The following is a 27,358-nucleotide window of genomic DNA, read 5'->3' on the forward strand; positions in this document are numbered from 1 at the left end:
GCTTAAACTTAGGGCCTAAGCACTGTCCTTGAGCCTCTTTGTGTTCAAGGCTAGCTCTCTACTACTTGAGCCACAGCAATACTTTTGGTTTTTGAGTTGGAAATAAATGTCTCACGGGGACTTTTCTGCCTGGGCTTATTTTGAACCATGATCCTCAAATCTTAGTCTCCTGAGTAGCTAGGATTACAAGGTATGAGCCACCAGTGTCCAGCAATATGTCTGTTTTGAAACAGAAGAGTTTATACAGAAACACAAGGAAGACTCGCACACCTTGTTTCTGTGAAATGCTTCCATCCTTCTTTTGAACAATTCTACATTTAACAATGTAAGCCTTATATTAAATGCCATAATTTCTAAATGAACTCCTTCAACTACTTTAGAAATGCCCAGTTTAGCAAGTGTTGAGGTAACAATAAAAATAAAAATGTCATTATATATGTGCAACAGGACAAAAATAATGTGGTCATGGTAATGGCACAGGCTTTGGGAATTCCTTACCAGGAGTTCCTCCATCAGCATATACAATTTCCCGGGGTTCTTGGCTTGGGTTAGGAGGATAAAGAAAGGATGTGCACCAGCCTTCTAAGTCAGCTTGAAAATACACATGCTTCAAAGATAAAAGGTTCCTCTGAATGTAACTAAAGCGCAAGCTGTATTCAACCTTGAAGAATAAAGAGAAAATAAATTCAGCCATGAGATCCAGAGATCCAGCAATGACTCAGGACAGAGTAAAAACGTGTTTGACAGTAACTAAGACTGGAGGAAAAGCCCACGCTGTCAGGTGTCCCTCTTGGGACCACATTGTCACAGTGATCTTTCCTTAAGTTCTCTGCAACTTATCCCTAAGATCAATCAGAGTAGATGTAATATAGTATAGAGTGCTCTGGAGCCAGGCTACTTGGATCTAAACCCTAATTTCCTACTGAAAAGCTATGTTACCCTCAGCAAGTTACTTAATCTTTTTGCTTCAGTTTCTTCATCAGTGAAATTACAATATTAATAGTCCCTGTCTCATAGGTTGCCTATAGGAATATGTGAGATGATGTCTGTCATACGCTTAGAATAATTGATTATAAAATAGTATTAACTCTATGCTAGTTTTAACAATTGCTTCACTCTACAGCACAAAAGACAAACCAAATATTCCCATGTTTAACACACTGCCTTTTCCTTAAACATACAACAAACCCACCATATCTGATGTCTGTGCAATTAATAATAACAAATAACTAATCCTTATGGAATATTCCTATTTCAGGTTCCATTTGTTCTTAGCACTTTACAGGCATAAAGTTATTTAATTCTCATAACCACTCTGTAAATTAGGCACCAATTTTAACCCCATTACACTAGTAATGACTCTGAGGCCCAGAAACTCTAGTAACTTTCCCAAGGTTAGACAGCTGAGGAGTTACAGAGACAGATTACATGGCCTGGTGTTGGAGTTGGCTTCTATAATCCAGCAGGTAAATACATATCATCCTATACCCAGGTTAGAGGTCTGCTCAGAACAAATATCTTTTAATAATCTCAAAGCTGAAATGAAAGAGGACGAATATAGTTGAAAGAGATTTTTTGGCAGGGTGCTGATGGCTTATGACTGTAATCTTAGCTACTCAGGAGACTTAGATCTGAGGATCATGGTTTGAAGCTAGCCTGGGCAGGAAAGTCTGCAAAACTCTTATCTCGGGGCTGGGAAGGTGGCTCAGTGGTAGAGCACTTGCTTTGCATGCATGAGGCCCTGGGTTCGAATCCTCAGCACCACATAAGCAGAAAAAGCCGAAAGTGGCACTGTGGCTCAAGTGGTAGAGCGCTTGCCTTGAGCTGAAGAGCTGAGGGACAGCACCCAGGCCCAGAGTTCAGGCCCCATGACCAACAACAACAACAAAAATCTTTAAAAAAAAAAAAAACAAAAACTCATCTCTAAGCAACCACCAGAAAACTGGAAGTGGAGCTGTGGCTCAAAGTGGTAGAGCACTAGCCTTGAGCAAAAAAGCCCAAAGCACAGCACTCTGGCCCCATGACCAACAAAACAAAACAAAAAGAAATAGATTGTTTGCAACTTTATGAAAACAGAACAATGAACTTGTTGAAATCATTATGGGAAGGGGAAAAAGGGGAATGGAGAGCAACAGAGAGGGTAAGATTGGTTGGAATGTATTATAAACATGTGTGGAAATATAACAATAAAAACCCTCCTGTATAACTAATGCAAGTTAATAATAGTATCCATCTAAAAAACAAAAAAGTCTGAAAACTGGTACTCTAAAGATTAGGTTGTACAATAAGATGGCAAAGTTACCACAGAGGAAAGGAAAGAGGCAGATCAGCTTGATCAACCCATACTCAAGGTCAGGGTGCAAGTAAGATTGTTACAGAATGATTTTCTTACCGAAAGTGGCAAAGGTTCATTGCTGTCACTGAAATTATGGCCAAAAACAATTCCCACCAATGCGTAGAAAGCTTTGGGATCCTTAATTATATAACTTTCAAACAAGGGCTCTGAAGAAAATCCTAGAACTACAAAGAGGAAAAATCCAATCAGTGAGTAAATGGGTTTGAAGGCAAATGCTGCCAGCCCACTCCCTTCCTCTTTACCTGCAATTGTGTGTGTGTGTGTGTGTATGTATTGTCAGTCCTGGGGCTTGAATTCTAGGCCTGGGTGCTGTTCCTGAGCTTTTATGCTTAAGGGTGGTGCTCTACCACTTAAGCCACAGCTCCACTTCTGGCTTTTTGTTTACTGGGAATAAGAGTCTTATAGACTTCCTGCCAGGGTTGACTTTAAACCACAATCCTCAGATCTCAACCTCCTGAGTAGCTAGGATCATAGGCATGGGCCACTTGGTGCCCGGCTGTACGTACAATTTGATATGCCAGCTTACTTTTCCATTCACTTGCTCATTCATTCTGCAAACATACAAAAAAGGAGAAAAAGAAAATAACTATTGTTATTCACTTCAGAACTTTAGCAACATATGTAGTGATCCTAGGAACTGCTGGCATTGTTGTAAGACATCAAGGAAGTAATGCTGAAGAAGGAAGGAATTTAAGCCCTGATCATTATAACTTGAGACCTACATCAAATCTTATGACTTCTTGTTGTAGAGGGATCTTTGCTATTGTAGGAAGTTTAAATCCTACTTTATGCCTTCCAGGCTTGTTTATAATCTGAGTTTTACATGTTTTCTTTTTCATTTCTAGAAGTTTCATACACACACACCTCAATCTGCTAAATGACATGCTATCTGTGAATACTTTCAGGGTCTAAAAGACAAACTGAACTATTCCACTGTCTATAATCTAGTTCTAATTTGGCTATCTGTGATTAACATTATTCAGAAAGCATTTGTGCTAGGAAAGTTGTTGTTGTTTGTCAGTCTTGGGGCTTGAACTCTGGGCCTGGGCTCTTCTGCTCAAGGTGAGCACTCTACTGCTTGAGCCACAGCGCCACTTCCGGTTTTCTAGTTGTTTATTGGAGATAAGAGTTTCATGGTGGGCTGGGAAGGTGGCTCAGTGGTAGAGTGCTTGCCTTGCATGCATGAGGCCCTGGGTTCCATTCCTCAGCACCACATAAGCAAAAAGAAAAAAGCCAGAAGTGGCGCTGTGGCTCAAGCGGTAGAGCGCTAGCCTTGAGCTGAAGAGCTGAGGGACAGCGCCCAGGCCCATAGTTCAGGCCCCACGACCGGACCCAAAAAAAAAAAAAAAAAAAAAAAAAAAAAGAGTTTCATGGTTTTTCCTGCCAGGGTTGGCTTTGAACCGCAATCCTCAGATCTCAGCCTCCTGAGTAGCTAGGATTACAGGTGTGAACCACCAGCGCCCAGCTTGGAAAGTTTTCTTAACAATATGTTCACAATGGTGGTTCTCACACATTTTACAAGGGAGGACCTTTAAGGGTTACTTATTCATACTGAGCAGCACAAGAGCTGGAAGAAAAGCAATCTTTCTTTTCATTTGAGACCTGTGTTATAGGAATATGTTTATACTAGTATATTTAACTGTAAGGTCCCTAGATGTCTAGCAGACTCCACCCTCCTAGCAGCAAAGTCTCCACCCACTACCTGCATTACCTAGGCAACTGGGACACCTGGAAAAGGTCACATCTGCATCCACTGAGGTCACATCTGAATTTGATGTGGCCACACCTTTCTCCGCCCATACCCTAGATAAGGCCTAGTTCAGGCCCAGAGGCTCTCTCTCTGCTCTCTCTGCTCTTTTCTCTCTTTTCTAGCTCTCTCTCAGCTCTTTTCTAGCTCTTCTCTCTCTCTTTCCCAGCTCTCTCTCTTTCCCAGGCCTTTCCCAGTAACGTGGAGTGCCAACCTTGCCTGGTCCCAGCAGGTCTGCTGAATAAACCTACCCCTTACCTGAATACCACGTGTATGGTGCAGTTCTTACTCGGCTACCTCTTTTTAAAAAACCTAACAGTAACAAAGTAACTGAATAAATTTCTTTTGTAGATTCAACACTTGGGAAATATTTTATCTACCGAACCATATTAATTTATTTAAGAAACACTTACTGGGCCACTTACTATGTGCCAGACACTGTAAGAGGCATGGTGCTAACCAAAACAGACAGGGTCCTCTGCCTTGTAGAGGTGTTCTAATGGGAAAGGCAGATAATATGCAGAGAACAAGGGAGAATGGGATTAAACATTCATGGAAATGCTAAGAAAATATGAAGCAGGTTCAATAAAGGACAAAAAGAAAAGGCAAGAAACTTAAAAGCTATTTAGTTGCCTTCCTAGGGGTTGTTTCTGCTGAAATCTAAAGAATCAGTGGGAATGGCACACAGGAATGGCGGGTTCCTAGTGAGGAGAGAGAGAGAGAGACAGTGTGTGTTGAGAGTATAGGGAAGAGGAATGCCTGAGGAAGCTGGGGGAAAAAAGCTTGGCTGAGTCTGGAAAGTTACTGATGGGCTTAAGTTGGAGATGGGTCAAATCTACTGACCTTTGAGGACCTCTATGCCTCCACCTGGGGACTGGATTACAATGGGACAAGAGTAGAAGCAGAGAGGACTGTCAGAATCTGAATGCTTTCCACAGTTGCTTAGTCAGACTTGTAAGAACTGGCAATCAGACCTTCTGGTTAACGTGAGAAAACAGTCAAGATAGTGAGTTAAAGTTAAAAACAAATACTTAACTTTTAACAACTTAACCTTGAAACCTGTGGTCTTTGAACAAGTAAGGATGTTTTGATCAGCTTCCCCTTAACTACATTGGCACATAGGGTTTAAAGACCTCAGGTTTGGAATCATTTTTTAAAGAACTCTCAGGAAAAAGCTTCCAACTATGCATCATAACCCCCTCCACACACACACACACTCTTACCCCATCTTATGTCTAACCTTCGAACTCAACATCAAAGGTTTGTTCCACTATTTCAGTGAGAGCTTTCAAAGTTTCACTTCTGGAAGGAATATAAACTAGTTGAAATTTAGTTTTCAATGGATAGTTATAGAAGAATTCTGGCAGTGAACTGACATCAATTGGGTGGTAGCTAGTAGGAGGTTTTGTTTTTGGTATACTGCTGAAACGTAGATACAACACAAGTGCAGAAAAGAGTAATGGCATCAAGATTTCAAGGACGGTTATGAAAGTCTTCCGCTTCTAAAATAAAAAACAAAAGCTACATGTTAGCCTAAAATAGAACACCAGTTAACCGTTATGTGGCAAATGTTCTTCCATTAAGAATTCTTTTATTACTTTATTCCTTTGATTTCTTCCAGCTTCCCTGGACAACACATTAAAAAAGGATAGAACTATCTAGAAGGGGTTGGAGACATGGCTCAAGTGGTAGAGTGCCAGCCAATGAGTGAAAACATCAGATACTAAATTTGAACAACAAAAAAGAACTAGCTAGCAACATTTCCACCTCACCTTTTCTATGACAGTATGACTAAAAATCAGGGACAATAATGTCATCTTTAATAATAAGCCTCAACAGAAGTACTATGGAAATATGATTTTCAGAAAAACATCCCTTTACAGGCAGTGGTAGCTCATGGCTATAATCCTAGCTACTGAGGAGGCTGAGATCTGAGGATCATGGTTCAAAGCCAGCCAGGTCAGGAAAGTCCATGAGACTTTTTTTTTGGGGGGGGGGTCTGGTCGTGGGGCCTGAACTCTGGACCTGGGCGCTGTCCCTCAGCTCTTCAGCTCAAGGCTAGCATTCTACCACTTGAGCCACAGCGCCACTTCCGGCTTTTTTGTTTTTGCTTATGTGGTGCTGAGGAATGGAACCCAGGGCCTCATGCATGCAAGGCAAGTGCTCTACCACTGAGCCACCTTTCCAGCTCCCCCATGAGACTCTTATCTTCAATAAACCACCACAAAGCAGGAACTGGTGCTGTGGCTCAAGTGGTAAAGCACCTGCCTTGAGCTGAAGAGCCCAGGGACAGCACACAGGCCCAGAGTTCAAGCTTCACAACAAATGAACAGAAAATTAAGAACATTATTTGTAAAGGGATTTTTTTTTTTTGTCATGGGGCTTGAATTCTGAGCCTGGGTGCTGTCCCTAAGCTCTTCAGCTCAAGGCAAGGGCTCTACCTCTTGAGCCACAGTGCCACTTCCAGTTTTCTGTTGGTTAACTGGAGATAACTTTCCTGCCCAGGCTGGCTTTGTACAGGATCCTCCATCTCAGTCTCCTGAGTAGCTGGGATTACAAGGCGTGAGCCACTGGTACCCAGCTTAACTGTTTGTTTTTTTAAACAGGTTTCATTATGCTATTTTCATATGTATTATGCTATACGCACCTTTAATATAAAATTTTTCCAGAGAAGAAGCTTTAACTTCCTGGACACTGTCATTTTTCCAGCTGAAGAAGCTCACCCCTAGTCAGGAAGCAAAGGAGGAAATATTACACATAAAAGTTCTGAGCTTTGGGGCTGGGAAGGTGGCTCAGTGGTAGAGTGCTTGCCTTGCATGCATGAGGCCCTGGGTTCGATTCCTCAGCATCATATAAGCAGAAAAAAAAGCCGGAAGTGGCATTGTGGCTCAAGTGATAGAGCGCTAGCCTTGAGTTGAAGAGCTGAGGGACAGCACCCAGGCCCAGAGTTCAGGCCCACGACCGGACCCAAAAAAAAAAAAAAAGTTCTTAGCTTTTTCAACCTTGAATGACTTTCTTCTTGTAAGTTTTTAGAATATCATGCCAGACTACTTTGTCCTAACTTTCCAGTATCCCTTGTCAATCTTTTGGGGTGATTTTCTCCCCCTTCCCAGCCTCTAAACAATAAAATGTTCTGTTCTATTGACTCTTTTTCTACATCACTCCTTAAGTGATCTCACCCAGTCTTGGGGAGGATGCATCTACATACTTATGTCTATATTTACGTCTCCAGCCTAGAATTTGCTCTGAATTTTAATTCCTAATACCTAATTCCACAGACTTTACCTCAAACGTGACTTGGCCGAACTGGGTTATTTTTGTTCCTCCTAAAGCAAGTTGTTCTACTGTCTCTCCCACCTCAATTCTTGTCTTTTCCTTTCTTTGCATTATAAAAGATTATTCACATATTATTCATTCTCTTTTTCTCATCTTTTTTTTTTTTTGGGTCCGGTCGTGGGGCCTGAACTCTTGGCCTGGGCGCTGTCCCTCAGCTCTTCAGCTCAAGGCTAGCACTCTACCACTTGAGCCACAGCGCCACTTCCGGCTTCTTTTTTTCTGCTTATGTGGTGCTGAGGAATCGAACCCAGGGCGTTAAGCATGCAAGGCCAGTGCTCTACCACTGAGCCAACTTCCCAGCCCTCTCATCTTCTTTTCCGATTCATCAGCAAATTGTAATGGCCATACTACTGAAATGTCACTTTCACTCTTAGCATCTTCGTATGAATTTCTCAAGCAGCCTTCACAGTGCTGCCCTTTCATCGACCCTGGCCTCCTTGCAATCCAATTTCCACACATTGACAGGTATGACCTGCTTCAACTCAGATCACTTCTATCCTCTGCCCTAAATTCTCTAATGGCTTCCATTTTCCTCCAAGGAAATATCTTGCTTTTTCAATGACCTACAAAGTCTTGTGAGATATAGTTCTTGTTGTTAATGCTCTCATTTTACTTCACTTCCTCTCCTTTTCCTGCTCCTCGGTCATAGGCCCAGATGCTGTTCCTAAACATACTTCTGCTGCAACATCTGTGTTTCCTTTACCAGATGTGAGTATACAATGCCCTCCTGTGTTAAGATGGATGAGTCCCCTATTTCTTTCAGCTTTGTGCCAGGAACCTAGTCTTTTTTTTTTTTTTTTTTTTGCTTTATTTTTCAGATAGAGTCTCATTATTGTCTGGAACTAGCCTTGAACTATGAACCTTGTACCTAAGCCCTTCTGGGCTGGGATGTAGCTCAGTGGCAAAGCACTTGTCTAGCAAGTACAATGTCCTAGGTTCAATTCCCTAAAGCCAAAAAAGAGAGAAAAGACTGAGGGGAAAAAAGTTTTTAAGAAAGAAAGAAAGAAAAGCTAGACTGGGATATAGCTCAATGGCTAAAAGCTTGCCTAGCAATTGCAAGGTCCTGGGTTCAATCCCCAGTACTGACATACATAAACATCTGTTGTCTACCTATAGCCTCCCATGGAGCTGCCACTACAGATGCATGCTACCAAATCCAATTTACTGAGATGGAGTCTTTCTTTTTGCTTGGGCTGGCCCTGAACTATGATCATCCTGATCTCCACCTCCTTAGTAGCTGGGATTATAGGTATTAGCCACAACATTCAGCCTTAGCAGTTTTAAACAACGGAACATGTTGTTTCATTTGATTTTCCTACTAGATGTGTGATCAGTGAAGCCAGGGAAATTCTGTCCACCTGTTAAATTCCTAGACACAAGAACAGAGGTAGCACACGGCAGGCACTCGGTAAACAATGACATAATTAACTGATTAATTAAGAGGTAGGCATATATGTAGTAGGCATATAGTTGGAGTAAGAATAAGTAAATAAAGATGCCTGAAGATTAAAAAACACTGAGACTGTGTGGCTCAGGTGGTAAAACATTTGTGGAGCCCTGAGTTCAAACTCCAGTACCACCAAAACAAAATTTTGATGAGAACATTCCCCCTCTCTTTAATCTTGCTTCTCAAGTATAATATACAGTCGTGTTAGATACCACATTATAAGGACACAAATGGTTTTATTTCCACAAACCATCTTTCTAGTTCGGAAATATATATATATATATATATACACACACACATACATATATATGTACACATTATATGTGTATAGGTATATGTGTATGTATATATATATATGTATGTATATATTCTCCAACAGTGAGCACCCCTAACCTTAATTCAGACACTAAAGCAGGGCGTTCTGGGGCTCAGGGTGCACGCGCCAGGCCGAGGCCCTTTCGGCCGGGCTAACCAAACCACAACCCCCCCCCTCAGAAAGAAAGAGGCGCGGCGTCGGTGTCGCGGGGCCGGGCGCCGCCCCTTCGCCCCCAAGGCCGGGGCGGGAGGCTGAAGCCCGGCGTCACGTTCCCGCCCAGCCCAGCGCGCTCCGTGTCCCGGCCGCGTCCGGGCGCGGCGGGGCCTCCGCGGCCTCGCCGAGCCGCACTCACCCCCGGTGCGGCCCCGGGTCGCCGGTGCTCCGAGCCCCGCCCCGGGCAACTGTAGGCCCCGCGCCCGACCCCACCCGGCCTGAGCCGTCCGCGCGCCGACCCCGGACCCGGCCTGACTGGAACCTGACTGCAACTGGGGCCGAGGAGGGACAGAAGACAGGGAACTGGGAAAGATGGCCGTGGGCAGAGAACACTCCCCTTCCCGCCCCCCGCGCGACCACCGCGAGGCCCGCGTCCACAGACATTCCAGTCAGCGCCGCCGCTCCCGGGCCGACTTCGGCGTCGAGCGCTCCGCCTCGCACGTGGGACTCCGACGTCGGCGCTGCACACTGCGCAGGCGTGAACGAGGGGCGCCGCGGACCGCAGGTTCTGCCCACTACGCACGCGCGAGATGCTGCGCGCGGGGAGGGGGAGGGAGGGTGTGGCGGCCTACGTGGGCGACGTGGGTGGGACCCTGTGCAGGTGCCACGAGCGGAGGCCTGAGGGCAAAGGGGGCGCATGCGCAATGCCGTGCGTCAACCTGCCCCCTCCTCTATCTCTCTCACACACACCTTTGCTGGACATGTGCCTACTGCGCAGGCCCGAGATCTTAAACGCTTGATCAACTGAGACCTCCGGGGTTGATTCGGCACCTGCAGAGGCGGCTCACTGCGCACGCGCTGGCAGGCGCGCCCCCTGCCGGAGCCGGAGCCGGAGCCGGAGCCGCCCGACGTGTCAGTCAGCGGTCGCGGGCGGTGGGTCGCGGGCGCCCTTCCGCGCTAGGTGGCCTCACCGCCGTCACCGCCATCACCGCCGGCCGCAGTCTTCTCCCTGCGAGGTTGGGGCGGAGCCGGGAGGCCGAGGGAGGGGAGCCCTCGCGAGGGCCGTGCCTGCCGCCGCCGCCCGGGCGCTGAGGGTCGGTGAGTGCCCCCGGGACCCGGTTCGCGGCTGTTCCCCCTCCCCTGGGCGGGCCGCGCCCCCGGCCGGGGCCCTGCGGGCAGACCGGCCCCCCGACCCCGCGCCGGGCCCGCCGGCGCCCGGCCCGCAGGTGCGCCTGCCGCGCGGCGCTCGCGGGTCTGGGTGTTGCCCGGCGTGGGCCGCCCCGCCGCGAGCTGCGGCGGGCGCGGGAGAACGGGCTCCGGCCGCCGGGGCGCGGCGGGGTCCTTTGTGCGGGCCCCGCAGGTGGACGGGTGGCCACCGCCGCACGCCCCGCGCCGCCGGTCGTCTCGGAGCGGCGGGGCGCCCCCCCCCACGCTCCCCGGTTGCGGAGAGCAGGCCCGGCCGCACCCAGCGGCTGTGCGGGGTGGGGTGCTGCTGCACTGCTCGCCCTGCCCCACCCTGCTCGTTTTAGCGAACCTCGGAATAGGGGGAGGTCAGCGTAGGATTTGGGGGCACCTCCCGTGTGCGGGACCGCACAGGTGTGCAGGGCCAGCGGTGGCCCGAGGGCCGCTTCTCAGGGCCATGCGTCTAAGTAGGTGATGGATGGTGCCAGCGCCCCAGGGCAGAGCTCCCTTCCTCATCAGCCCCCGGCAAGTGCTGTTCTGTGTGCCGGGCGCCTGAGTGCCCGGCTGCCTCCCCTCTGCGGCCCGTGGCGAGCTTGGCTCAAAGGTTATGCCTGCCTGTTTGCCTCACAGTTTGGGTGTTTACACACCCCGCACGTCGGGGAACTCCGATAATGTCCCTCAGATGAGTGGCTGAAGCTCAGTCGGGGATGAAAGGAGCAAGTACCATTCTTTTCTCCTAAGCAACCAGATCCTCTCATTCAGAAAGTTTTGATGTTAACGTGTATAAACTTGAAAAGACCACCATTTTAGAACGCTTGCCTCATGGGAAATGTAAGAGAAAGGGAGGAAATTGGTTAAAATGGATGCTGTGGGACTCTCCCACACACACACTTAGAAAAAGAAAAAAAATGAGCCTTTGCTTACTATATCTGACAAATACAGTAATCTCTTTCTATCTCTCTGCATCTCTAAAGCGATCTCCTTCCATCCTGATGGAGCAGCCTGTTTTGGAGCATGAGAAGGAAATGGTTTTGATCAAGATACTAGCCTTCCCCCAGTACTACACTGGCCAGGCAGTGTTGTAGGAACCTATATTGAGTTAATCTTAATTGGAAAGACCCCACTCAGATTTCTGAGTCTACAGTTTTGGCTTCAACCCAGCTTTCTACAATGGCAGGAGGCTCCTTTGCTCCTGAGTCTATCCAGAGGAACATTCTAGAACTGAGGTCTACCCATCACTCTTCTAGCAGGCAAGACTCAAGGCATGATTCCTAGGACCAATGGACATGGTTGCTACTCTTGGTGTCTTTAGAATGGAGCCAAAGAAATTATTCCCAAGTAACAGAGCAAAATAAGTGCTACATGACACATCCAGAAAAGATTGCCACAAGTGTCCAGAGGTGGAAGCCGATGACTTTCAACAGAAGGAACTCTGAACCAAGGTTGCACTTTAGCATTTCCCGGGTATATGTTCACATGTCCAGGCCAGAGCCCAGGAACTTAGAGGATAGGGTAGGGATCAGACATCATTCTCTTTCTGAAAGCAGCCCCAGATAATTCTGTTGTATAGCCAACATGGTAAAACTCCCACACCAAGCTTATCAGAGCCTGCCTCACAGAGATCCTGCCACTTGAATTGATAGGGTTTGAGCCTATAGAGCCAGATGTGGTGAGACATAGTCCAAGCAGACGAATCCTGAAGGCCAGCATAGTATGTAGGGAGATAAAGACGACCCATTTCCTGCAGCAGCCCCTGTCCCCATAGATGGTGCCAAGTCTGGAGTCAACAGGCTACCGGGTACCTTTGCAGGAGCTGTGTAATGAGCTCCTTGGTGCCTTGCTTATGGCAGAACATCCATGGTTACCTCTCAGGGGATTCTTGTTGCCTCATTGACTATACCTAGGAAGGCAGTCTGGTGGCATGGGTGGGGAATGGGACCCAGGCTGCATCAAGGGAGAGAAAAGCAGACAGCTACACAGATTTTGTGGAACTTGTCCCTTAGAGCCCCCTTTGCTCTATATATTTGGTCTAAAACACACCCGTCCAAGCCCCACCAGGAACTTCATATTCTAGGGAAACTAGTGCCTCCTGACCTGGGCAAACCCGCTAGTAGTACTGTGTACCCCACAAAACTGGGTCTTCACCTCCACCTGTAAAGCAAATGACCCAGCCGCAGACCTGGCAGTTTGGAAGTTTGTGCCTGCCTAAGGCACAAGGTCCACTGTGTAAAGCCATCCTCAGAGTTTTCCTATACACTGTATATAACAATTTAAGGCTGGGAAGGTGGCTTAGTGGTAGAGTGATTGCCTAGTATGCATGAAGCCCTGGGTTCAATTCCTCCATACTACATTCACAGAAAAAGCCAGAAATGTGCTGGGTGCCAGTGGCTCATGCCTGTAATCCTAGCTGCTCAGGAGGCTGAGCTCTGAGGATTGTGGTTCACAGCCAGCCTGGGCAGGAAAGTCTGTGAAGACTCTATCTTCAGCAAACCACCAGAAAACCGGAAGTGGCGTTGTAACTCAAGTGGTAGAGTGCTAGCTTTGAGCTGAAGAGCTAAGGGACAGTGCCCAGGCCCAGAGTTCAAGCCTTATAATCAACCGGAAAAAAAAAAAGCCAGAAGTGGTGCTGTGGATCAAGTGGTAGAGTACTAGCCTTAAGCAAAAGAAGCTCAGGGACAGCACCCAGGCCCTGAGTTCAAGCCCCAGGACTGGCAGAAAAAAAAAATTAAGTACACACTTTTATATAATTTATCTGATTTTAGACTATAGCTACTACATACAATTGTTCTGACATATTATGAACATAGAAATACAGTTAGGTGTAGACATACAAATGTAAGGGAATGAGATATGAGGTAAGCATGATTAAAATTTTCTACCATGTGAATTGTATACAACCTAGTGCATAAATTGCTTTTTTTGAAATGAAAGTTATGTGATCAAGTTCATATCCCATTTATAAACTCTTGGTGAAACCGAAGTCTCAGCATGTGACCAGCTGGTTCTAAATCCTCTTTATTTCAGGACCCAATGGTGGCGTTTACAGGTGCATTCGATACTCCTGTGAAGGCACCTCGACCGCACTTCAGGGTCAGAGTGCTCACTTTCCATCCCATTCTCCAGCTATGCCAGTGCTCAGAATGTGTTTGGATTGGAATATGTTCGGGGGCTGTCAGGGTGGATAGGAAGTCAGGTCTCCAAGGCTTTTTGATACGTGTTTGTGTAGATAGTACTCTTATGCATCTTTAGAAGCATAATAACGTAAGTATGAAAGCATCTTGTGTTCCTAAGCTTCGTATTGCTGTTAGCAAACACCTGAGCTGTGTCAACTTTGAAACAAAAAAGGTTTATTTTGGCCCAGTTTTCAAGGTTTCTGTGTACAATCCATCGGCATCTTGCTTTGGGGCCCTGTAGCGAAGCAGCACAGCATGTCAGGGAATGAGTGTGCAGCAGAGCGGAATTGTTTTTCTCATGACTAGGTCCCAAAAGAGAGAAAAAGTGATCTGGGTGCCGGTGGCTCACACCTGTAATCTTAGCCACTCGAGGCTGAGATCTGAGGATTGGAGTTCAAAGCCAACCTGGGCAGGAAAGTCTGTAAGACATCTCTAGTTAACCATCAGAAAACCAGAAGTGGCACTGTGGCTCAAAGTGGTAGAGTGCTCACCTTGAGCGAAAAGCTCAGGAATAATGTCCCAGGCCCTGATTTCAAATCCTATGACCAATAAAAAAGAAAAAAGAGAGAGTGAGAAAGACTTGGGGTTCCCCACCTCCTATAAGAACATGCCTCCAGTCACCTAAAATTTCTCACTGAACCCTATTAAAGTCTCTGCTACTTTCCAATAGTGCCAAGCTAGGGACCTTGCCTTTAACACATGGGCCTTTGGTCTCCATACATACATGTTTCATACATGCATTGTTCTTGGCAGATTTGAGAATGACACAACTCTCATGTATCATCAGTTTTTTTTTTCCTTGAAGGGACAGATTTTAGTACATATATTTAAAATAAAAGAGTCTGGGCACCTGTGGTTTGCACCTGTAATCTTCACTACTCAGGGGATGAGTTCTGAGGGTCGAGTTTGAAGCCAGCCCAGGCAAGAAAGTCAATGAGATGTTTATCTCCAGTTAACCAGAAAAAAAAAAAAAAAAAAAGGAGAATCTTGTGCCAGCCTTGAGCAAAAAAGCTAAGGGACAAACAACAACTTCCCCCCCCCACACACACACACATGTACACACACATACGAGAAAAGAAGTGGAAGAATTTGAGATTCCTACAATTTGCTGCCATGGTGCTTATAAACCAGCACAACCCAGAGCTCCTGAGCTAACAGCAGTTACGGGAAAGACCATTTTGAGGGGAATCAGACCTTCCACCAAGAGTTCTCAGAAATTAGCAGCCCACAGTACATACTCACTTAACAAACACTGAAACACTCGATGGCTTGTGTAATGTTTAATATTTTAACGGTAAGCAAACAGGCTTTTTAGTGGGATGGAGAGGGACCTGGCTTCCTTCCCTAGCTTGTCCCCAGGAGGCACAGAGTGAGCCCTCCTCAGTGGCAAGTTCTCAGAGCACTCTTGTTGGGAGGGGGTGTCTGCCTCGCAAGTGGTTGAGTTTCTCTGTTTGCCTTTGGGTAGCTGGCAGGCCCCCTGGGCCAATCCTAAATCACTTCTTAGGACTCTCTGTGCCACCCCAGTGTAGAGTGTTTTAAGGAACTTAACTTCCTTCCGTGGTATACATTGGCTTTTGTAACCAGAAAATTTCCAGATTTTGTAATTTCAGATCTCCTCCCTTAAATTCCTTAGCTCAAATGGAACCGACACAAGTGTAGGTAGTGTTCTCTGAGTCTTCTGATAAGGCAGGGCATGGACAAAGCAGGCTGGGGGGAGGGGGGCAGTATAGGAGCAAAGAAAGTCTCTAAGGAAGTGGTAGGGCTAAAGAGAAATTATGTTACATCTCAGACACTTTTAGAAGGGTGCACAGGAGGAAACACAGGATGAAGTACAGAGGTTAAGATGTTAAGCCTGACCTGTTGGGCTTCCTTTTCTGGGCTGGTACTTCCTGTTGCTCTTGTCTATCAAGGTTGATTGGAGCAGGAGCCCAAGCCACATTTGGAGGCCATTGGAGCAGAGCCATTGGAGTACGAAAGGGTGTAATACACAAGCATCTCCTTTCTGCACCCTAGAGAACCAGGCTCCACCCAGGCATGCGTACTCTTAAGTCCAGTCTCTCTCTTGTCAGATCTCTCTTGAAGCAACATGCTTTTCTTTTCTAACTTGATAAGGTGTGTGTTGAAATAATTTTCCCAATTATGCTTAAGCACCCTCCATCTGTCCAAAAGGTGCCAGAGAGTCATGTCCATGAGCTCTGGGTCCCTCCTGGTATCCCATGAGACCTCAGCGTTCCTGCATCCCAGGCCTACCCTGCTAAACTCCAGGGGCTCGCTGGCCCCATCCTCAGACTCCTCTGCGTAGCACCACCACCAGGACTCCAGTTCACCTGCAGCCCTGAGGAGCTGCCGCCACCCTTCCTCTGCCTGACTCAGGTCAGTTTCTGCCTTGGCCTCTGCAGCCCCAGCAGGAGGATGGAATGCGTCTCCCTCACTGCCCTGGGCCCTGGGTGGGAGTAGACAGGAAGAGGTGTTTTCTTTTCTGGACAAACTGCCAGAAAAGGAAGGCATCTACTTCTCTGACCAGAAAGCTATTTTTTTTTTTTTTTGTTAGTTGTGGATCTTGAACTCTGGGCCTGGGCGCTGTCCCTCAGCTCTTCAGCTCAAGGCTAGCGCTCTACCACTTGAGCCACAGCGCCACTTCCGACTTTTTTTTCTGCTATGTGGTGCTGAGGAATTGAACCCAGGGCCTCATGCATGCAAGGCAAGTGCTCTACCATTGAGCCACCTTCCCAGCCCCCGCAGAAAGCTTCTTTAACTGTGAACTTTGTATATTTCTGTCTTTGGAGGGAAGTTTATCTTAGCCAGTCTGTCTATCTGTCCAGCTCTACTGGACAGGTAAACCACAGGCCTTAAGTCATGCTGTTTTATTCATTGTCTGCAGCTGATTTAAAAAGCATTCTTCCACATTGATTTTATTTCTTTATTTAACGTTGGGACCAGGACCTCACATATACTCTGTCCCCGAGCTACATTCCCAACCTTTATTAACTTTTAAAGAATTGAGATAATTTATTAAATTGTTTAAGAACATCTCACATACCTTAGCTTTCTTCACATGCTACTCATATTTTATCATGTGGTATTTAATATACAAAATAGAACTCCTCATAGAGTCTTCAGTTTAGATTCCTAAATAAAAAGAGGCTTTTAGCCGAGTGCCAGTGGCTGACGCCTGTTATCCTAGCTACTCAGGAGGCTGAGATCTGAGGATCACGGTTCAAAGCCAGCCCTGGAAGAAGTCTGTGAGACTTTTATCTCCAATACGAAAACTGAAAGTGGTGCTGTGGCTCAAGTGGTAGAGCGCTTGCCTTGAGCTGAATAGCCGAGGGACAGCGCCCATGCCCAGAGTTCAAGCCCCACGACCGACAAAAAAAAAAAAAAAAAAGAGCCTCTCCACCCAATGCTCTGCAGTCTCCAGGCTCCCATTGACAGCAGTAGCTGTGCTCACTAAGGAATGAGTCACTCACTTTCTTCCCCATCCCCACTGAGGGAGGGAAGGTGTTTGGTTAGTATGAGCCTTGATTAACTACTTGAACTCTCCCCCAGTGACTCACTGCCTACCTTACTTGGAGGACGCTGAGCTGGAGAGTGCTCCTTTCTGCTTGCTTGCAGCTTCAGCACTGGATGAGGACAGGGACTCCTCCAGCTGCTCCTTCACCTTCTCTCCTTCACCTGCACCTCCTGTACCTCTAGGCCTACGGCTTTCGGAACAGTCCTGAGTCTCCAGCTTTCCCTGGGCTTATTCATCTACCTACTTTCCCAACAGGTTAGCAGTGAATGAACTTTGGGCTCGGTGTCTGTATTTCTTACATTTGAAATTTAGCAAAATGAATTTTTCGAAATTGTCAAATATCTTTATAAATATAAGCTCTTGTTTTTGCTATCATTTGCATTTGATAATCTCTCGACACGTTTTTTTCTCCAGTTATGTTCGTCAGATGTAAATATAATAGAGAATTTCTTGGAGATATTTTCTTTGGACTATTGATAAAGATGAAAATGACTGGTCTTCTTATTTGGTTTTAGCTTGTTTATTTTTTACTTTTTTTTTTTTTGTCAGTCATGGGGCTTGAACTCAGGGCCTGGGGACTGTCCCTGAGCTCTTTTGCTCAAGGCTAGCACTCTACCACTTTGAGCCACAGCTCCACTTCCAGTTTTCTAGTAGTTTATTGGAGATAAGAGTCACACTATGTTGCTACCCAGACTGGCTTTGAACCACAATCCTCAGATCTCAGCCTCCTGAGTAGCTAGGCTTACAACCATGAGCCCAGCGTATTTATTTATATTTTGTATCACATTCTGAGTTTCTAGTGTAGGCTGGCCTCAAATCTGGAGTGCTAAGATTACAGGCATGTACCACTAAGCCTGGGATGGCTAGTCTTGTGTAATGGCAATTCTGATTCCCATACTTATACAAATCAATCCTTAGATTGAAGGCAGGAGAAAATAGTTGATCATTCTACATACACTAATCTATCTACCCCATCCTGCCCCTAGGTCAGCAAAGCCAATGCACACCCAATTCCAGGACTCCTTACCTCCCTTTACCTATGTCCTCTTCAAATCTTAGAAATCATCCTCAGCTAAGACACTAAGTAGATACTTCTTTTTCTTTTCCCCACTCCTGCTTTTTTTTTTTTTAGATAGACTCTGCTATATAAGCCCTGGCTGTCCTTGAACTTGTGATCTTCCTTTCTCAGCCTTCCAAGTGCTGGAATTACAAGTGTTCAGTATATCACCATGCTGGGCCACTTGTTTCTCCTCTCCCCCCTCTGCCCTCCCCCATTTCCCTCCCCTTCTCTCCCTCCCCCCCCTCTTTCTCTCTCTCCAGTTATCTTTTTTCTTTAAAATTTTTTATTGTTGTAAAGATAATGTAAGAGGGGATACAGTTATATAAGTCCAGTAAAAAGTACATTTCTTTTTGTTGTTGTTGTTGTTGTTGGCTGTGGGGCTTTAATTCGGGATCTGGTATCTGTCCCAGAGCTCTTTTTACTCAAAGCTATCACTCAGCCACTTTGAGTCACAGCCCCACTTCCCATTCTCTAGTGATCAATTGGAGATAAGAGCCTCTCCACTCTAGGCCTATAATCCTAGCTACTCTGGAGGCTGATATCTGAGGATCACAGTTCAAAGTCAGCTCTGGCAGGAAAACCCAAGAGATTCTTATCTCCAAGTAACCATAAGAAAATAAGAAGTGAGCTGGGCGCTGGTGGCTCACTCCAGTAATCCTAGCTACTCAGGAGGCTGAGATCTGAGGATCTCGGGTTCAAAGCCAGCCGGGGCAGGAAAGACCGTGAGACTCCTCTATCTCCAATAAACCACCAGAAAACTGGAAGTGGCGCTGTAGCTCAAGTGGTAGAGCGCTCTCCTTGAGCTGAAGAGCTGAGGGACAGCACTCAGGCCCAGAGTTCAAGCCCCACGACCGACAAAAAAAAAAAAAAGAAAACAAGAAGTGGCTTTGTGGCTCAAAGTGGTAAAGTGCTCTACCCTTGAGTGAAAGAGCTCAGGGAAGACTGGGAATGTGACTTAGTGGTAGAGCTTGCCAAGCATGCATGAATCCCTAAGTTGGATTCCTCAGTACCACATAAACAGAAAAGGCCGAAAGTGGCTCTGTGGCTCAAGTGGTAGAGTGTTAGCCTTGAGCACAGAGAGGCTCAGAGACAGTTCCTAGGCCCAGAGTTCAAGCCCCAGCACTGGCAAAAAAAAAAAAAATGAGAGAGAAAGCAAGAAGAAAGGAAAGAAAAAGAAAGAAAAGGAAAAGCAAAGCTCAGGGACAGCACTCAAGTCTTGGGGTTCAGCCCCACAACCAACAACAACAACAACAACAAAAAGTTTCACGGCCTTTCCTGCCCCAGCTGGCTTCAAACCGTGATCCTCAGATCTCAGGCTCCTGAGTAGCTAGGATTACACATATGAGCCCTTGGCACAGCACCTTGCCAAGAGTACATTCCTTTTTAGACAATGTCACCCCTTCTTCTCAGTTATCTTTTAACAGTTCTGTGTTTGTTGAAAATAAAGCCAGTCAGAAAGAAGGACTCCATTAACCTGAATATTTTGTTAATAAGTGGCAAATGTGCATGAACTACAGAGATTATCTGAATAACACTGATCAAATGATAAACACCACCACAGCAGTCACAGTGCTCATTTAATTTAAAAAAAAGCATGCTGCCGGGCGCTGGTGGCTCACGCCTATAATCCTAGCTATCAGGAGGCTGAGATCTGAGGATCTCGGTTCAAAGCCAGCCCGGGCAGGAGAGACCGTGAGACTCCTATCTCCAATAAACCACCAGAAAACCGGAAGTGGCGCTGTAGCTCAAGTGGTAGAGCGCTTGCCTTGAGCTGAAGAGCTGAGGGACAGCTCCCAGGCCCAGAGTTCAAGCCCCACGACCGACAAAAAAAAAAAAAAAAAAAAAAAGCATGCTGCTGCCGGGTGCTGGTGGCTCACGCCTGTAATCCTAGCTACTCAGGAGTGAGATCTGAGGATCGTGGTTCAAAGCCAGCCCGGGCAGAAGAGACCGTGAGACTCCTATCTCCAATAAACCACCAGAAAACCGGAAGTAGCGCTGTAGCTCAAGTGGTAGAGCGCTCGTCTTGAGCTGAAGAGCTGAGGGACAGTGCCCAGGCCCAGAGTTCAAGCCCCACGACCGACAAAAAAAAAAAAAAAAAAAAAAAGCATGTTGCTGGTTCCCAGGCCTGTTGGCTATGCTTATAATCCCATCTACTCAGAAGGTAGACATGGAAGAATCAATTTGAATCCAGCTTGAGCAAAAAAAGAACAAACTGGGGTTGGAGGCTTGGCTTAGTTGGTAGAGAACTAGCCAGTGAGCAAAAGTATCAAGTGCTGAATTTGAGTCCTGTTCTGGGACCTAAAAGAAAAAGAAAAGAAGAAGCTCGGTGTGGTATATAGCTGTGATCCTAGCTATGCTAGAGGAACAGGAGGGCCTGGTCAAAAGCACAAGATTCTACCCGAAAAATGACCAAATTAGAAAAAAAGGACTGGGTGCATGGCTCAAGTTGCTACCAAGGCAAGGACATAAATCCCTCCAAAGAGGATATGATCTTTGGACATCTTACAGAACTGCGTGTTTTGGGAATCAGGGTGGGACAGAGCCTTGTGCCATTCTCTGTGGAGGTGTTTGGGGTTAAAGAATGGCTGTTGAGGAAGACAGCTCATGGCTCTTCCCCGGATACCAGTGGTCTAGGTTTCCACCTCTGGTCCACGGCTCGTGCTGGCACCCCACTGGAGGGAGGATGTCGGTGTTGCGGCAGCTGGCCCTCCTGCTCTGGAAGAACTATACTCTGAAGGTGGGTCCAGCCCAAGGAGGGGTGCTTGTGGTGCTGGGACATCCTCAAGGGAAGAGCACTCCATCAATAGGGTGGTTGTTTGTCTTCTAGAAGCGGAAGGTTTTGGTGACAATCCTGGAGCTCCTCCTGCCCTTGTTGTTTTCTGGGATCCTGATTTGGCTTCGCTTGAAGATTCAGTCAGAAAATGTGCCCAACGCTACTGTCTACCCCAGCCAGTCCATCCAGCAGCTGCCTTTTTTCTTCACTTTAGCCCCATCAGTAGGCACCTGGGAACTTGCCTATGTCCCTTCCCATAGCGAAGCTGCCAGAACAGTCACTGAGACAGTGAAGAGGGCACTGCAGGTCAACATAAGAGGTGAGATTCCATGAGCCTGGGCCAGGGTTCTGATGGTTCTGTTCCTTGTGGTTCTATCACCTTGGGCTGAGGATTTGTGATTCGGGCTCTACTTTACAGAAAAGACGCAGTTAAAAGTTACAGCCCAAGCTGTAGTCCTAGCTACTAGGGGGGATAAGAATGATAAGATCACAGTAAGGCTGGGAAGGTGGCTCAGGGGTAGAGCACTTGCCTTGCATGCATGAGGCCCTGGGTTCGATTCCTCAGCACCACATAACCAGAAAAAGCCAAAAGTAGCGCTGTGGTTCAAATGGTAGAGTGCTAGCCTTGATCTGAAGAGCTGAGGGACAGCGCCAAGACCCAGAGTTCAGGCCCCATGACTGACAAAAAAAGGAAGGAAGGAAGGAAGGTCCCAGTAAAAGGCCAGAAGATCACAGTTAAAAGGCAGGGATGTTGGAGAGAGCCCTTCTGAACCCATAACCCAGCACATCGTGCATGCCTGCTTCCTGTCCAGGCAGGAAAGTCCACAAGAGTCCATCTCCATGGCAAGGGAGCTGGATGTGGTGGCACTCAGCTGTCATCCAGCAGCAAGGGGAAAACAAAACCAGGCGGATCGCAGGACAAGCATCTCTGTGCCCTGGCAGGAAGTAGAATAATAGCCATCAAATAGCAAGGCTGGAAGCATGCCTAGCTACTGTGAGGCCCTGAATTCAATCCTAGTACCAAGAGGATGGGGTGGGCATGGCTTAAGTAGTAGACTTCTTGCTACTCCATGACTAAGTCAATCACCTGTACTAAAAAAGAGAGAGAGAGAGAGAGAGAGAGAGAGCAAAGAAAAAGCTGAGCCAGGTGCTGGTGGCTCATGCCTGTAATCCTAGCTACTTAGGAAGCTGAGATCTGAAGATCGCGGTTCACAGTTCAAAGCCAGCCCTGGCAGAAAAGTCCATGAGACTCTTATCTCCAATAAACCACTAGAAAACTGGAATTGCACTGTGGCTCAAGCAGTAGAGCGCTCGCCTTGAGCTGAAGAGCTGAGGGACAACACCCAAGCCCAGGGTTCAGGCCCCACAACTGACAGAAAAAATGAAAGAAAAAGGAAAAAGCTGCAGCTTTGCATCCACTCTCAGTAGCTCTTGTAGGTTGTTACATCCAGCGACCACATATCTCATGGAAGGGCTCGTGTGTGGCCGCATTGGCCATACCAGGTTCTGCAGCCACACCAGTGCCAACAGAGGAAGTTAGGAGGACCCCGCCAAGGAAAGCCTTTGATTATAAAAGCACAGCCAGGCTCAAGTGCCTGGACCAAGGACCTTTTCTGTTGTTTTAAGGGGCAGCTCTAAAGAACCTATCAAGGGAGACGCCCAGGAAATGTGTACCTTTTCCTTGCCTTCAGTAAATTTATCTTCCTGTTTTATCTTTTACCCCATTCACCTTTTGTCTTTTACCTTTTACCTCTTCCTGTTGGCACATGCCTCTTAGAGCAGGTGAAGCTCTGGGTAGCAGCAATTATAAGATATTCCTTTGTCTCAGCAAATTATTATACTAAAGTTCTCTCTGTAAAATGGGAGGCAGAGAATAATTTAGAAACTATAAGTTAACATCCTTCCCAATTTTTATTTTTGGTGGCACTGGGGTATGAACTCAAAGCCTTGTGCTTGCTGGCACTCTACCCCTTGGGCCCATTTTTGCTCTATTCTTCCTGCATCGCAGAGACCACAGATGTGAACCATCACATCCAGCATGGTAGTTGAGATGAGATCTTGCTAACTTTTTTGCTTGGGGCTTTTCTCAAATCACAATCCTCCTAACTCTGCTTTCCAAGTAGATGAGACTATAGGTATGAGCCAGTATGCCTGGGCTACACTCCAGTTTTTAAAACAGGCCATGATGTTTATGAGAAAAAAGAAGACGTCCCTGGCTGCAGATCCCAGCCTGAGGTTGTTACCCTTTCTTTTTTGAGGCTCATTTTTGCTGAGCTTTGCTGCAGCCTTGCTCTAAACCTGCAGCGGGAGAGCCCACTGCCTGGGGCTGCCTACACAGCCGGTCTGTCTGCTAAGACAAAAGCCACTCCAGTCTCAGGAGAAGCTTCACAGAGCCCTGGAGAATATTTTCAGTTTGTCATCTGTTTGTTTTTTTTTTTTCTTTTTTTCTGGGTTCTGGGGTTTGAACTCAGGATCTTGCACTTGCTCAGCTTGCTCATTCAACTGGCATTCTGCTATTTGAGCCACACCTCCAGTCCAGCTTTTTTGGTGATTAATGGGTAATAGAGTCTTGTGGACTTTTTTACCCAGGCTTTTTTTTTTTTTTTTTTTTTGGGTCCGGTCGTGGGGCCTGAACTCTGGGCCTGGGCGCTGTCCCTCAGCTCTTCAGCTCAAGGCTAGCGCTCTACCACTATGAGCCACAGCGCCACTTCCGGCTTTTTTCTTTTTGCTTATGTGGTGCTGAGGAATCGAACCCAGGGCCTCGAGCATGCAAGGCAAGCGCTCTACCACTGAGCCACCTTCCCAGCCCATGCCCAGGCTTTTTTCAAACTGGTCTCAGATCTCCACCTTCTCGTGGCTAGAATTAAAGGCGTGATCTAGTGCCCAGCTTTCAGCCTGGGTTTTGCTGCTTATTTTGGAGATGGAGTCTCTTTCTGGCCAGGCTGGCTTCTGATTGCACTCTTTCCAGATCTCAGCCATCTAAGTAGCTAGGATTACCAGTGGGAAAGGCCAGCACCTGGTGGGCTCAGTCTTTAGCTGAAGGGCCCCGACACTTCTAGGCTTTTCAAGGGATGAGGACCACTGGGCAACTCACAGCTCTGTTGTCTGTCCACAGTACGAGGCTTTCCCTCTGAGAAGGACTTCGAGGACTACATTCGGTATGACAACCACTCCTCCAACGTGCTGGCCGCGGTGGTGTTTGAGCACGTCTTCAATCACAGCAAGGACCCGCTGCCACTGGCGGTGAGGCTGCACCCCAGCATCCTGCCTACCTGCAGCGTCCTTTTCACACTAATTAAACCTTCAAACATGGCTGCTTGGGGCTGGGAAGGTGGCTCAGTGGTAGAGCGCTTGCCTTGCATGCATGAGGCCCTGGGTTTGATTCCTCAGCACCATATGAGCAAAAAGAAAAAAGCCGGAAGTGGTGCTGTGGCTCTACTGGTAGAATGCTTGCCTTGAGCTGAAGAGCTAAGGGATAGCACCCAGGCCCAGAGTTCAGGCCCCACAACCGGACCCCCCCCCCAAAAAAAAACCAAAAAAACATGGCTGCTTTCTTTAACCCCTGCCTGCCTAGGAGTGCGCATGACCTTCTTCTGAGTCCGTGTCACCACTTGGACTTCACTGAGAGAGCCTGGTGATGTTTTTGTTGTTGTTGTTGTTGTTGTTTTTGGGGGGTCCAGTCGTGGGGCCTGAACTCTGGGCCTGGCGCTGTCCCTCAGCTCTTCAGCTCAAGGCTAGCACTCTACCACTTGAGCCACAGCGCCACTTCCGGCTTTTTTGTTTTTGTTTATGTGGTGCTGAGGAATTGAACCCAGGGCCTCATGCATGCAAGGCCAGTGCTCTACCACTGAGCCACCTTCCCAGCACAGCCTGATGATATTTTAATCGACTGATTCTGCAGCACCCACAGAGTGCTGCTTCAGACTTATTTTGTTCTCCCATTTTAGAAAAAAAAATGTTACTAATGTCTAGGCTTCTTTTTAGTTAAGAGTCAGATAGGGTAGATAGGCAAGTAGCAGAAATTTAGGACTTAAATATTGTCTGGCCAAAAAAAAAGAAAAAGGAGGAGGAGGAGGAAGAGGAGGAAGAGGAGGAAGGGAAGGGGAGGAAAGGGAAGGGAAGGGAAAGGAAGAGGAAGAGGAGCTGGGAAGGTGGTCAGTGGTAGAGTGCTCGCCTTGCATGCATGAAGCCCTGGGTTCAATTCCTCAGTACCACACACAAAGAAAAAGCTGGAAGTAGCACTGTGGCTCAAGTGGTAGAGTGCTAGCCTTGAGCAAAAGAAGCTCAGGGACAGTGCTCAGGCCCTGAGTTCAAGCCCCAGGACTGTCAAAAAAAAAAATAGAGAGAGAGAAAGAAAGAAGAAAGTTGTTTGCTTTCCTGATGGAATTAAGATTGGGAAATGGTCTTGCCTGGTCTTGCCTGGTTTTGGTGCCCATCTAGAAATCCTGCCTCCTTCCAGATATGTGGTACAGTGTTCCTATTGCCAGCTCTCAAGAGATAAGTGGTTACTAATACCCAAAAGGTATCCCTGCATGCAGGCATGGTGAGGGTGTGGTGAGTTCCTGGAGGCACCAGTCTTGGTGATGAAGAACCTGGGAATGTGCCCTGTGGGACTCTAGCATCCACTCCTCTGTCCAAACCCCTCAGAACAGTTGCTCTTCTCTTTGTTTCCACAGGTGAAATACCACCTACGCTTCAGTTGTGCACGAAGAAATTACATATGGACCCAAACAGGCAACTTTTTCTTGAAAGAAACAGATGGCTGGCACACCAATTCCCTTTTTCCACTTTTCCCAAATCCAGGACCAAGGGAACCCACATCCCCTGATGGTGGGGAACCTGGTGAGCAGCACTTTTAGGGGCCACATTACTAGTTCTGACTGCCATGTGGTGCCAGCTATGAGAACAAAGCTGCCTGGCATGTCCAGGCACAAATGCTTCTTAGGAATATTTATCTTGTTTTTATTTATGTATTCATTCATTCATTTATTTTTATTTATTTATTTATTTTGCCAGTCCTGGGGCTTGATTGAACTTAGGACCTGCGCGCTGTCCCTGAGCTTCTTTTGCTCAAGACTAGCACTTTACCACTTGAGCCACAGCACCACTTCCAGCTTTTTCTGTGTATGTGGTACTGAGGAATCGAACCCAGAGTTTCATGCATGCTAGCCAAGCACTCTCCCACTAAGCCTCATTCACAGCCCTTTATCTTGTTTTTAGAAGAAGGAGGAAAGCATCCAGGGAAACTGGTTTCTAAAGTCTAACATAAGCTTTGGAAAGAGCAGTGCTCTCTTCAGCCTGTATCCCCGGCGACACATGCTTATCTGTTAAAAAGATATATGTTTAGGATATATCGTGTAGAGCAATGTGTCATTGGAGTTAATTTACTCATCTCTTGATATTCTTGATGTGCTCCTGTAACATGGGGCTCATTAGGAAGTGGAAGGGACAGAAACATCGCTGTTCTTGTTTGCTGTCAGTCAGCAGTGTGCTTTCTCTCTTGCATGGGCTCACTGATCTGTGCTGGGATTGGCAGGTGAACTGACCGAGTTGCCTGCTGTGCCCCTGCCTCTGCAGCCCCCGCAAGGCTGATCAGGATGTGTGGCTCTCTGACAAGAAGCACCTGTGACACCGCTGTCATTTCTGTACTTAGGGTACATTCGCGAAGGCTTCCTGGTGGTGCAGCATGCTGTGGACAAAGCCATCATGCACTACCATGCCAATGCCTCCACACAGCAGCTCTTCCAGAAACTCACGGTGAAGGCAAAGAGGTTCCCTTTCCCACCATTCATCTCAGACCCCTTCCTTATCGCCATCCAGTACCAGCTTCCCCTGCTACTCATGCTGAGCTTCACCTACACTTCCCTCACCATCATCCGGTCCGTGGTGCAGGAGAAAGAGAGAAAACTAAAGGTAACCCTGTGGGGGAGGGCGTTGTGACAGTCCGGCCTGCTGGTTGTGGGAGTGGTGCCACCATGCTTGTGTGCCCTGGGGCTTGCATGAAAGAACTGGCTTTGTCTCAGAGATGACCTACCATTTGGCCAGGATCCCTTCATGTGGGAGCCAGAAGAGTTGAGGTACAGGGTGTCCACCACTGTACCTCCCCTTTGCCAAGAGACACTGGACACTGCAGCTCTTGGAAGTACATCCACAGTAAGGGAAAATGTCTCCTGTTGAACAGGAAGTAATCTTAAAAATGTTTAAGAGTTGATCAGGCCAGGCGCTGGTGCCTTACATCTGTAATCCTAGTTACTCAGGAGGCTGAGATCGAGGATCATGGTTCAAAGCCAGCCTGGGCAGGAAA

The 27,358-nt window shown here is 47.1% G+C and overlaps 2 protein-coding genes across 11 annotated transcripts in view; one reads left to right on the top strand and one right to left on the bottom strand.

Moving 5' to 3' along the window:
* Window positions 1–9,857, bottom strand: part of LOC138814620 (ATP-binding cassette sub-family A member 17-like) — a 64,938-nt gene extending 55,081 nt beyond the window's left edge. For 3 of the 7 annotated variants that reach the window (XR_011368037.1, XM_070003684.1, XM_070003685.1), the window contains exons 1-4: window positions 6,751–7,024; window positions 5,344–5,605; window positions 2,393–2,520; window positions 499–661 (exon numbers count right to left, since the gene is read on the bottom strand). Coding sequence is in view for 6 of the 7 variants with exons in the window: in XM_070003684.1 (XP_069859785.1) it covers window positions 499–661; window positions 2,393–2,520; window positions 5,344–5,605; window positions 6,751–6,804 (607 nt within the window). In the remaining variant the exon portion in view is untranslated. Of the gene's footprint in view, window positions 1–498; window positions 662–2,392; window positions 2,521–5,343; window positions 5,606–6,750; window positions 7,025–9,554; window positions 9,596–9,797 lie in introns of those variants that run through there. The other 4 variants (XM_070003688.1, XM_070003687.1, XM_070003682.1 and 1 more) reach the window with 3 other exon arrangements.
* Window positions 9,858–10,081: 224 nt separating this feature from the next.
* The window catches only part of LOC138814621 (phospholipid-transporting ATPase ABCA3), a 46,417-nt gene continuing 29,140 nt past the window's right edge, over window positions 10,082–27,358 (top strand). The window contains exons 1-8 of one of the 4 annotated variants that reach the window (XM_070003691.1): window positions 10,082–10,453; window positions 15,880–16,083; window positions 17,257–17,476; window positions 20,908–21,018; window positions 21,109–21,373; window positions 24,170–24,297; window positions 25,731–25,896; window positions 26,708–26,967. In XM_070003691.1, the coding sequence (XP_069859792.1) occupies window positions 20,965–21,018; window positions 21,109–21,373; window positions 24,170–24,297; window positions 25,731–25,896; window positions 26,708–26,967 (873 nt within the window). In that variant the 5' untranslated portion in view covers window positions 10,082–10,453; window positions 15,880–16,083; window positions 17,257–17,476; window positions 20,908–20,964. The other 3 variants (XM_070003690.1, XM_070003692.1, XM_070003689.1) reach the window with 3 other exon arrangements.

Source organism: Dipodomys merriami, unplaced genomic scaffold, assembly GCF_024711535.1.
Source record: "Dipodomys merriami isolate MVZ:Mamm:240054 unplaced genomic scaffold, mDipMer1.0.p SCAF_60, whole genome shotgun sequence".
NCBI classification, from domain to species: domain Eukaryota; kingdom Metazoa; phylum Chordata; class Mammalia; order Rodentia; family Heteromyidae; genus Dipodomys; species Dipodomys merriami.